This window comes from Berghia stephanieae, chromosome 15 (assembly GCF_034508935.2).
Source record: "Berghia stephanieae isolate SIO BIC M18660-M18661 chromosome 15, UCSD_Bste_1.3, whole genome shotgun sequence".
Classification (NCBI taxonomy): Eukaryota; Metazoa; Mollusca; class Gastropoda; order Nudibranchia; family Aeolidiidae; genus Berghia; species Berghia stephanieae.
Genome location: NC_088374.1, coordinates 13,746,062 through 13,758,734, shown reverse-complemented (window position 1 = coordinate 13,758,734; position 12,673 = coordinate 13,746,062). Strand labels below are relative to the sequence as shown.

General features: G+C 37.7%; 1 protein-coding gene across 1 annotated transcript in view; it reads left to right on the top strand.

Moving 5' to 3' along the window:
- Nucleotides 1-1,369, top strand: part of LOC144960380 (mitochondrial coenzyme A transporter SLC25A42-like) — a 17,093-nt gene extending 15,724 nt beyond the window's left edge. Inside the window, exons 6-7 of the mRNA XM_078893464.1 lie at nucleotides 194-201; nucleotides 1,124-1,369. Coding sequence (XP_078749590.1) covers nucleotides 194-201; nucleotides 1,124-1,332 — 217 coding nt within the window. The 3' untranslated portion in view covers nucleotides 1,333-1,369. The remainder of the gene's footprint in view (nucleotides 1-193; nucleotides 202-1,123) is intronic.
- Nucleotides 1,370-12,673: the final 11,304 nt, after the last annotated feature.

The following is a 12,673-nucleotide window of genomic DNA, read 5'->3' as shown; positions in this document are numbered from 1 at the left end:
TTTTTAAAAAAAAGGGGGGGGGGGGTTTTTTAACAGGACCTTCCGATCCGAAAGGGCCTAATGGCTCTGATGAACTAGTTTTTAAAATTATTATTTTGTTATTATTCTTTCAATGTCCATTCCACCCCCCCCCCCCAGGACTTACTGGTCATCTGCATGAGTACACATCCATCCTGCGATGTCCTATCCAAAGAATAGCAAGCAATTTGCTTTTATTCATATCACGCTATAGAAACTGAGATAAACTCCGACTCCACGAGCCCATATGGCTCTGATGGACTAGTTTTTAAAATTATTATTTTGTTATCTTTCTTTCAATGTCCATTCCCCCCCCCCCCCTCCTTTCTCCCCTCCCTCCTTTCTCCCCTCCCTCCCTACTTTATCCCCTTCTCCCATCCCCCCTCCTTCCTCCCCTCCCTCCTTTCTCCCTCCCTCCTTTCTCCCTCCCTCCTTTCTCCCCTTCCCCCCTTTCTCCCCATCCCCCCCTCCTTTCTCCCCTCCCCCCTCCTTTCTTCCACCCCTCCTTTCTCCCCCCCCCCTTTCTCCCCCTTCCTTTCTCCCCCGCCTCCTTTCTCCCCTCCCTCCCTCCTTTCTCCCTCCCCCTCCTCCTTTCTCCCTCCCCCCCCTCCTTTCTCCCCTCCCTCCTTTCTCCCCTCCCTCCCTACTTTCTCCCCCCCCTTTCTCCCCCCTCCCCCCTCCTTCTTCCCCCCCCCGCTTTCTCCCTTCCCCCCTCCTTTCTCCCCCCCCTCCTTTCTCCCCCCCCCTCCTTTCTCCCCTCCCCCCCTTCCTCCCCTCCCCACCCTTTCTCCCCTCCCCCTCCTTCCTCCCCTCCCCACCCCTTTCTCCCCTCCCCCCTCCTCTCCCCACCCCTTTCTACCCTCCCCCCCTCCTTTCTTCCCCCCCCCTTCTCCCCTCCCCCCTCCTTTCTCCTCTCCCCCCCCCTCCTTTCTCCCCTCCTCCCCTCCTTTCTCTTCTCCCCCACTCCTTTCTCCTCCCTCCTCCTCCTTCTCCCCCCCCTCCCCCCTTCTCCCCTCCCCCCCTCCTTTCTCCCCCCCCCTTCCCCCCCCTCCTTCCCTCCCTTCCTTTCTCCCCTCCCCCCCCTTCCTTTCTCCCCTCCCCACAGGACTTACGGGCCATCTGCATGACTACACCTCCATCCTGGGAACAGCCCGCCTCATCATCCAGGAGGAAGGCTTCATACGGGGCATGTACAAAGGCCTCTCCATGAATTGGGTCAAAGGTCCCATCGCCGTCGGCATCAGCTTCTCCACGTTCGACGCCATCAAGAGCGGTCTTCGGAGACTCAAGGTTTTCAGAATGGATGAGGAATGATTGTGATAACTTACTGTGCATTATTCTCATTGACAAACAGGCACTGCCGTCTAAAGGAAAAAGACTGTATATTTACTTGTAATAAGAGGCCACATACAGTCTTTTTCCTTAAGACGGCAGAGACATTGATCATAATGATTACAATACCAACCTGCCATAATCTGTACTTTGTAAAGAGTATCGAGCAACAATACGTATATATGTGAGGCTGGCTGAGAAAACCCTGCAAGATATGCGGCAAGCCTCGATTCGAGATATTAACCAAAATCGAAGATAAAGTGTTTCCCATAGCAACAAATTTTATTCAGAAAAAAAATTCATAACTTGGATTTTAATTGACATAGAAAGAAAATTTAAAGTGGTAAATGATCAGAAAGATGTGGTCTACACCATTGCGTACATTAACTCAATTTATGAAATTTGCGCATCTTTCCGGGTTTTTATCAGCCCGCTACACATTTGTATAAGAAAAGTTTTAAATTTTTTAAAAATTTAAAAAGAACAAAATACTGAGCATCAATCGTTTTGGGCTCAAAAGACAAAACTGGAATTTTGAGAAAAGATCCGTCTTTGGCCTTTATTTCAAGAGATGACTTACAGTTCCATGCTGCGATGATGGGTCAGTTCCATGCTGTGATGATGGGTCAGTTCCATGCTGTCATGATGGGCCAGTTCCATGCTGCGATGATGGGTCAGTTCCATGCTGTCATGATGGGTCAGTTCCATGCTGTGATGATGGGTCAATTTCATGCTGCGATAATGGGTCAGCTCCATGCTGAGATGATGGGTCAGCTCCATACTGCGATGATGGGTCAGTTCCATGCTGCGATGATGGGTCCGTTCCATGCTGCGATGATGGGTCAGTTCCATGCTGCGATGATGGGTCCGTTCCATGCTGCAATGATGGGTCTGTTCCATGCTGCGATGATGGGTCAGTTCCATGCTGCGATGATGGGTCTGTTCCATGCTGCGATGATGGGTCAGTTCCATGCTGCGATGATGGGTCAGTTCCATGTTGTGATGATGGGTCAGTTCCATGCTGCAATGATGGGTCAGCTCCATGCTGTGATGATGGGTCCGCATTTATATTCTTTTTTTTTTTCTCTCTAGATGTTCAAAATTCTTCGTCATGGTCACCTTCTTCAATAATCTTTTTGTAGTAGAGAGATTATTCACTTTGGTACAATAAGTAATAATTGCCTTTTCACGTCCACTTTGCAGCACAATTTTCTGTTTCTATCTTTATATTTAAGATAAATTAAAACAAAAAAGCTTGAAACCATGAAAGGTGAATGCTATTCACAACAACTTTGTGAAATTAGACTTGGTCTCTTAATTAGAAAAAAATCTGTATACAAATTTATGATCATGACTTAAAATGATTCACCTATCCGGTCTTTAACTGCAATGCTCCATGTATCCAGTCGTTTACTAAACTGTTTCATCTATCCAGTGCTTTACTAAAAATTGTTTCGTCTGTCCAGTCCTTTGCTGAAAATTATTTCATCTGTCCATTCCTTTGTCAAATGTTTCAAATATCCAGTCTTTTACTAAACTGTCTCATTTTATCCAGTTCTTTCCTAATTGTTTCATCTATCCAGTCCTTTACTAAATATCGTTTTATCTATCCAGTCCTTTACTAGATATTTCACATATCCGGCCCTTTACTAAATATCGTTTCATCTATCCCAGTCTTTTACTAAATGTTTCATGTAACCAGTCCTGTAAGATTGTTTCATTTATCCAGTTTGAATGGTGTACCCAGTGATATTGTAAATAGCCTGCACGACGGAATGTGCTGTCAGCTGACATTTTAGTTGAAGAAGAAGAAAAAGAAGAAGAAGAAGAAGAAGAAGAAGAAGAAGAAGAAGAAGAAGAAGAAGAAGAAGAAGAAGAAGAAGAAGAAGAAGAAGAAGAAGAAGTGTCAACGTGTCTGATTTTAGTCAATATTTGTTCCATGCAGCTTTGATGTCTAATGGTATGACCACATGCCTTTGGTCTGGTAGGCAGCGAGTTCGAGTCCCACTCTAAGCGGTGCAAAGTTGTGAGTCCCTGAAAAGGCTGCTCTCACCGTTCTTCGGTTGAAATTTGTTCCTGGCAGTTGACAGCTTTGTCTCTGTCGAAAAAACATAAAACATTGTGATATCACCTTCAAGGTGTCATGTCTCGTTCTGCATGTTAAGCATTGCTGTTGGCTTGGAACCCCTGATAAAGTGCTTTGAGCACGTTTAGTGGATATTGTACCATAAAATACAAAAAGCCTAAGCCCAAGCGACTGGTATTTATGTTAGATTAAATGTTAAAAGCAAATCTTGAAATTCAAATGCAACCGTCGGGTCTACTCTGATATAATACTGTTTTCAAAGGATTTGTCACATATGAATATTCATGATTTTGTTTTTGTTATTTATTTTTTATTAATGTGACTCACCGTCTCAAAATGGTAATATGTGTGCGTCCCTGACATAATCAGTCGCATGGTGAAAATTTTTGTTTTGCGTTGTTTCTTTCTTGAAGTTTTTGAAAGCCCAATGTCTCCTGAGCGTTTTAATCGTTATTTGAAGCATATCGGGTGATTTTTCATGAATGTATGGTCATATGCATGGGCTAGGGTGTGAAACCCTAATTTTGAGAAAATCGCTTCCAAATTTTACAAGAGTTGAACGTAAGTATAATAATTACCTTCATAAAAAATTAAAATAAAATATTTAGGAGTAGAATTTAATTAAAATATTTCATCAATATGTAGAAAAAGATTTGATTTAACGATTTTTGATGAGAACTCATTTTCCATAAAAATTGACCTCTTGACTAAAATTGTCAATATCTCCGTTCAAAGCTTTTTCACCATGCACCTGATTATCTCAAGGACACCCACATTTGTCAGGATGAATCGTGCTCCAAGAAAATAAATTTCAGAATCAAAATGAAAGGAAATATGAACTATGAACATTTTTTGCAATGTGATGTGTGGCAAAGTGGTCTAGTGGTTATGAAACTTGCCTCAGGATTGGAAATGTCCTGGGTTCAACAAGTCCTCCTTTCTGCGACGTATAGTTGAGTCCTTTGAAAAAAAAGGCTCTTTGCTCTCACTGTACTCAGGTGTAAAATGAGTACCTGGCCATTAACAGCATTGTCTCTGTCCGAAAAAAAAAATATTGTAATATCGCCTTACAAGCTCATTATTTAAATTGTTTGTTTTACTGAGGAGAATGATGACAGTTTATGAGACCGACAAAAAACAAACAAACACGCAAAAAGACCCAACAAGATTTCATATTTTTGATCAGTTTGGCGTTACTTTGACATTGTTTTAGCCTGTGGATCATCCCGACATGATACCGTTTTGAGGTGATGGGTCACATACAGGAATGTCGGTGGCTTCCGTCACAAAACCTGTCAACAACTCGGTGGATATCCTTTTTTTTTTTTTTTTTTTTCAAATTGATGATTTTTTTTACATTGTAAAAAGTGCCCAGAGCTTGTGTTTGTTGTACACGAGAATGAGCACTGTATAAATGTGTATTATTGTTGTTGTTGTTATTATTATTATTATTATTATTATTATTATTATTATTATTATTATTATTATTATTATTATTATTATTATTATTATTATTATTATTATTATTATTATTATTATTATTATTATTATTATTATTATTATTATTATTATTATTATTATTATTATTTATTATTTATTTTATTACTATATCTCTATTTTTTATTATTTACTTAATACTTTTTACTTCGTCTTTTTTTTTCTTCTTCTTTCTTCTTCTTCTTCTTCTTCTTTCTTCTTCTTCTTCTTCTTCTTCTTCTTCTTCTTCTTCTTCTTCTTCTTCTTCTTCTTCTTTTATTATTAAAGCATTTAAAAAATTTTTTTTTTTAAACTACCGACATTATCAGTGGTGTCAACCATATTTAAAAAATGCGTATTCTTACACACTTTCACTCATTTCACTCATTTTGATGAGAGTTGTACTCATTATCATTAAATTTCTGTTATTAAGGCATTTTTAACAAGCTTAGACTGTTTTAGTGTACTTCAACACTTTAACCCGGAAGTTCATATAGGGAGTTTTTTTAATATAACATAATCGGGCTGGGTTACTTCAATATTTATAGATGATATTTATATGGTCAATAAAGAGTAGGTTTATTCATTCATTGAAATATCAGTTACAGTCCACTCTGGATAATTGAAACTCGGGTAATCGCAACATTCGGTGAATTGCAACATTTCCCAAGAAACGGATTTAATTCAATATAAAAGTCACTGGTTAATTGCAACTAATTTTCGCCCTCAAAAATCTATACAGGGCTGCCATATGGTTTTTATTTCAATCAATTGCTCAGTCTGTGGTGGATTAAGAACAATGTTTACAACAACTGAATTGAGTTTACCATATATATGTAAAATGTTGCAATAGTGGACTGACTGGAAACTCAATTTCGGTTAATTGCAACTTCGGTTAATCGCAACATTTTTGCTGATACCAAGGTGTTGCGATTATCCAGAGTGGACTGTATAATATTGCTTGTGTGGTCTAAGTGACCATCACCAGATTTAGCATCAATTATAGCTTTTATAGGATTGTACGCAAATATTTCAAAATCTTACTCATTTGATCTCTCCATTGTACACATTTTCATGGGCAGTACTGCAATATAATGGTCCAAACAAAAAACATGATCCGATTCATAACATGTCAAAATACAGTACAGTCCACACTCCAGATAATCGCAACACCTTGGAATCAGCGGAAATAATGTGATTAACAGAGTTGCGTTTATCCAGAGTGGACTGTTAATTTCATTCAATATTTTAAAACCCTGTATTTATTTATCACTGCTGATGGTTTTCCGCTGATTGGGAAGAAGGAATTATTTTCTCTTTTTAAAAATAATTCCAACAATCCCCCCCCCCCCCCCCTCCCCCCTGAAGCGAATGTACTGGTAGTGAGAGAGTTGATGTGTAGTGGAACAAACAAATGCATTGTCCTACTCCTATGAAGTTAGGCAGAGTCTGTATAGGAAGTCTATAATAAATGTGTCAGTGCATGACATATTCAGTCGGAAGGTGAACATTTTGGATTTGCAATTTTTTTGTGTGCATTTTCTGAAAGAATTTGCTCCCCGTGCTTTCTTTGAAGTAAATCGGGTGATTTTTCATGAAGTTATGGTCAGATGTATGGGAAAGGAAAGGTATCCAGCAACTTTTCTCAAATTTCATACTTTTTCAACTTGACTAGCTATAAAAAATAGTTAGAAGTGAAATTAAGCTTAGATATTTCCTGAAGATGTACAAAAAAGGGTTGATTTACATACCTGCCTATTATTACGGAACGTCCGTAATTGTTACGGAAGTGTATTATGGAAATAGAAGAAATATTACTGATACAAATGGTCGCAATGTTAAATTAGAAAATAATAATTTATTTATTAATATAGTGTGTATAAATATTTTGTTTGAAGAACTGTAAATGATGTTAATATATATAACGTGTAGAATTTGTAGCAGATGTAGTTTTTACTTATTCAATGGACTTGATTTCTGATGAATATTTTGCCATGCTGTGGAAAATGGACTTTGATTGAGGCTTGTCCCGCATAAGTAGTAGGCCTATATAACATGGTAAGTTTATTTTACATATATAAAAGGGTGTATCTATCATTATTTTTGTTTGCTTTAGTATTACTGAAATTTGACCGTTAATTACTGATGAATTTTGTATTTCTTACTGAATGTGAAATTTTCAAGTAGGTGGGTATGGATTTAATCATTTATGACAAGAACTCATTTTAGATTTTAAAAATTGGGCTTTGAACTAAACTTGGCAATACCTCAGTTCAAACCTTTTCACCATCCGACTGATTATGTCATTCACTGTAACAAATAGTTTATCATCTCTCACCTTTAAAAATAAAGGGGGGGGGGGGGGTTAACGCAGTATAAAAGGGGCTTAAAGGCAACTTACTTACTTATCGCAACCGGCGACCAGATGTGATGAGCTCTAGCCCTTCAGTCTTGTGCCATAATGGTTGTAGCAGTAGTTAGACGTCTTTTGTAGTTTAGTTATTCCAGGTGACTACTCTATACAGTGTGTTACTGATGCTTGGATTTGGTGGGAGGGAGGAATGTGCATCTGATTGACGACGACGGCAACCGTTCAAAATTTATAGACCTGGCTTGTCATTGGGTTCAAGAGTGGTCGTGGTTTAAATTTTAGAAAATGGCATTTTTCTTGGAGTTAAACAAATTGCGATGGAAACCATCTGTATGTGAAACGATTTGTTATGGAAACCATCTGTATGTGAAACGATTTGTTATGGAAACCATCCGTATGTGAAACGATTTGCGATGGAAACCATCTGTATGTGAAACGATTTGTTATGGAAACCATCTGTATGTGAAACGATTTGTTATGGAAACCATCTGTATGTGAAACGATTTGTGATGGAAACCATCTGTATGTGAAACGATTTGTGATGGAAGCCATCTGTATGTGAAACGATTTGTTATGGAAACCATCTGTATGTGAAACGATTTGTTATGGAAACCATCAGTATGTGAAACGATTTGCGATGGAAACCATCTGTATGTGAAACGATTTGCGATGGAAACCATCTGTCTGTGAAATGATTTGTGATGGAAACCATCTATATGTGAAACTTTTGCATATAATAATAATTCTTACACTCTCGCGTTTTGGGATTCTGGACGTTTTCCCAATCGCTGTACAAGCTTGCGAATGCGCATTGGGAACAAAGTTTGAATTCCAAAATGCAAATATTGTAAGAAATCATTTATTCTACCCCTCAATTGATTCCCATTTCATTATCAAAGTTCAGAAAAGACATTTACAAAGATATGATGCTTCATTTTAAAAAATCTAATTTTAGTGAAATGTATCATTTGATCAGAGGGTTAACACCCCTTTCCATTAAACTCAAACCGTTACAGAAACGCAGACAAACCAAATCCTTTTTTTAGCTTGGGCGACCGAAGAGTTTCTGGAATTACAGAATTTATGAAGGACAACAGAGAAGTGGTAAGACCTGGAATGAGATAAAAAAGTTGGCTCAGGATAGAGAAGGATGGAAACTGTTTGTATGTGGCCTATACCCTGACCCAGGGTGAAAAAGGCAATGATGATGATGATGATCATCATCATTTGACATTATCAGATGTCACAAATTATTTTTGTAAACTTGATATCAATACACAATACTATTTTAGGTTTAGGGGTAGAATAATAATATATGATAAAAATAGTAACATAATAGGTATTAGTTGTAAATGGTTTCTTGAATGATGTACATGAATTTTGTATTGAGCCAATTCATCTGTTACCCAATCCAGGCGTCGTACCCATCGGAAACTTATAGCCTGACACTGGCTAAAAAATGACGTCAAAAGACAAGTCTTTGGCCACAAAAGAAAACAAAACGTGAGTTGTATTCAATAGTAGTTCAACCAATGGGACCACTTGTTTCCTTGAGCTCTACTAACGACATCTCACTAGACGTTGCACAAACCTAAAAAAATGACGTCAAACTGGAAGCCCTAGTCATTCCTAGTGGCAGGCTATAAGTTAACGATGGCTACGATCCAGGCCTTGATCAGTCAAAGTCAAAGGGATACTAAGCTGTTACAAGCTGTGGACTGTAGAAAGTTCTAAACAAAAATGAATACAAAAGCTTTAAAAAAGAACAAAAAATACCAAACACGGAACGTTTCGGGCTGAAAACCCTTCTTCAGCCAACAACAAAAAACAATAAAGACATAAATACATGACTTTAAAAAAAACAGATATCTAAATGGCAGGAAATATTCTGATCGATTAATGCTTGGTAACGCTTGAATAGATTTATTAACACTGGAATAGAGTTATTAACATTCGAATAGAGTTATTAACATTTGAATAGAGTTATTAATACTGGAATAGAGGGCAAATAAACCTACTTGGTTTTTTTATTGTTATTTTTTAATAGTCTTTCTCTCGGGTCAGCAAAGCAGTGTTGATATTAAATGTGACGCCTACCTCCATATTATTTACAGCATTCAATTCAGTGACAAATTAGGGAATCAGGCACTGGTGTTTCATGTGCGGCTATGCGGCCTTGTTATACCGCCATCCATGTTCAGGACTATTACAAGCTAATAGTATATAAGACGTGTGTGTGTGTGTGTGTGTGTGTGTGTGTGTGTGTGTGTGTGTGTCAGAGGAGGAGTGGAAATTAAGGGTTTAGTCTAGTTGTTTTGTTTTATAATGTCAAATCCCTAACATTATCTTTAATATATATATATTATATATTATATATATATATATATATATTATATATATATATATATATATATATATATATATATATATATATATTTATAATATATATAATGTGACCCATCGTCTCAAAACGGTATTATGTCGGAACGAACTATATGCTTAAATGCCGAATTAAATCTTAAACTGGTCAAAAATATAAATTGTTGGTAAAGCACCCTAAAATATGGTATCCATTCTCCTCAATAAAACATACAAACTCAACACAAGTCTGATATTTCTGGCTATAAATTCAATTTGCAACATCTTAACCAACCCGACTTAATACCGTTTTGAGGCGGAGGGTCACATATATATATATATATATATATAATCACCTCTTACGAGTCTTTAATCAAAATGTTGTTTTTGTAAATATTCCATCAATACAAAATAACGTATGCTGTAGGGTAGGTTATTCCATGAAAGGAATATGTAGATAAAGAATCAGTAAATTTTTTAATATAGGAGAAGCCTCTGTGGTGTAATGGTAGCATGTTTGACCAGTAATCAGAAGGTCTAAGGTTCGATCCTCAGGCGAGGTAGACTGATTTTTTTTGGATGGTTCTTGTCTTGTATTATTCTTTCCTGCTTTGTCTGGCACCTTTCATACACACTCCACTCGTTCAGATGTTTATCATACATTTTATGACAACCATCAGCATTAGAAGGAAAGACAGTAAAAAATTTGATGTTCTATTTATAGCCTGGATTGTATTGGATTCAAATTCCTTTTGTATCGGGTTGATTCGTTGCGATTTCATAGAAGCTATTTAACCTGTTAACTACTGTACCCTGGGAAAACTCATGTATTTAAATATTTGGCCAGAAAACTCATTCTTCAAATATATATCCATCGATTTAAGTGACCCTCATTTTGGCAAAAAAATAAACAACTCTCAAACCTGGGACCTCACGAGGTCTTCCTTAGTCCCAGGTTTGAGAGTTTTTGCCAGATGAAGGTTATTTAGATTTAAATCGATCAATATTTGAAGGTTTAGTTTCATGAACAGGGGGGGCTACTGGACTTTTACCCATCAGTCATTTTTTTTTTATTGAAAGGTTGTTTCCCTTGAATATGGATGAGATAAACTTTACTTTCTATTTTTTTCTTTTTTTTTTTTCCTGATCCCAAGGAGTTTACTTTAAGCAGATTCCACTGTATACTCTAATCGGTTGACAGTAAAGCCGCCAAAGAGACACGTTTCCCCTTTGAGGTACAGTTACCCCACTTGTTTCCCCTTTGAGGTAGAGTTACCCCACACGTTTCCCCTTTGAGGTAGAATTACCCCACTTGTTTCCCCTTTGAGGTAGAGTTACCCCTCTTGTTTCCCCTTTGGGGTAGAGTTACCCCACTTGTTTCCCCTTGGAGGTAGAGTTACCCCACTTGTTTCCCCTGTGAGGTAGAGTTACCCCACTTGAATGGTGGGTGGTAACCATTCTAAATTCATGTGGCCATTTAAATGTTTTTCAATGAAATATGATAGTATGTTATTATTATTCACATAAAACGCTTCTTTTTTTTTTTTTTTTTTGTTGCATTTTTTCTGTTATCATTCATTTGAAGAGCACAGGGGGGAAAACGGCAGCGAGTCACTTTCCGATTTTGGGTGAGGTTGGGGGGGCTGGAGGGTTACATATGTATTTATAGTTCATTTATCTTTCAGAGAAATGTTATTATTTATTAGTATTTTTAGATAATGGATTTGTCTTTATTGTGAAACATAAATGAAGAAAAGAAATGTTCATATCTTCAAATTTTGTATTTAATTTTGAAAAATAAATTTTTCCAAAAATTTTGTAAAAATTTTGGTAAAAATTGAGCTTTTATATAACACAATATCCACTAACCGTGCTCAAAGCCCTTTACAAGGGGTCCCCAACTAACAGCCATATTTAACATATTATAGGACGAGGCATGATATTACAATTTTCTGACAAAGACAAGGCTGTTAACCGTCGGCCAGCCAGGTACTCATTTTACACCTGAGTACGGTGAGAGAATGTGAGTAATGAGCCTTCTCCAAGGACTCAACTATGTGCCGAGCGAGGCTCGAACCCAGGACCTTCCGATCCGATAGCTAGTGTCATACCACTAGACCTCATCGCCGCGTAAAATGTGACTCTGCCGTTTTTTCCCCATGTACTTTTCATTTACATCTCGTATCCAATGTAAGTGAAAAAATGTATTATTTGATGCGATTTAACCAAAAGGTTGTTTGGATGAAAATGTGTTGACATGTGACTCAATATGATGATTTGAACAAGTGTTTTGATAGCGTCATATGTGTATTATTATTATGTAGAAATATTATTATTTACTGTGTGCTTATTATTATTATAAGTCAATGCAATTTGAAATCTGTGATATATTTTGGGATTCCGTGTGATCTTTGTCGTGATGGAGATCGGGTCAGGGGTCAGGTTGAATGGAGGAGAGAAAGAGACAGAAAGAAAGAAGATGGAGATCGGGTCAGGGGTCAGGTTGAATGGAGGAGAGAAAGAGACAGAAAGAAAGAAGATGGAGATCGGGTCAGGGGTCAGGTTGAATGGAGGAGAGAAAGAGACAGAAAGAAAGAAGATGGAGATCGGGTCAGGGGTCAGGTTGAAAGGAGGAGAAAAAGAGACGGAAAGAAAGAAGATGGAGATCGTGTCAGGTTGGAAGGAGGAGAGAAAGAGACAGAAAGAAAGAAGATGGAGATCGGGTCAGGGGTCAGGCTGAATGGAGGAGAGAAAGAGACGGAAAGAAAGAAAGAAAGAAGGAACGTATAGAGCTCTTTGAGCAGGTAGGTTGAAATAGGTCCACCGTTTTTTTTCTTTCATGACCGAATGCTATTTATTATTTGCCTGTTCAATACACCTGAAACCAGGAGGGTCTCAAACAGGCTTTTACTGTTTCAGAAAAGGACGCTTTTGTTTTGATTGGGTTTTTTTTGTTAGTTTTTTTTTTTGTGTGGGGGTTTTTTTTTGTGTGTGTGTGGGTTTTTTTTTTTGTTTGTTTGTTTTTTTTTTGT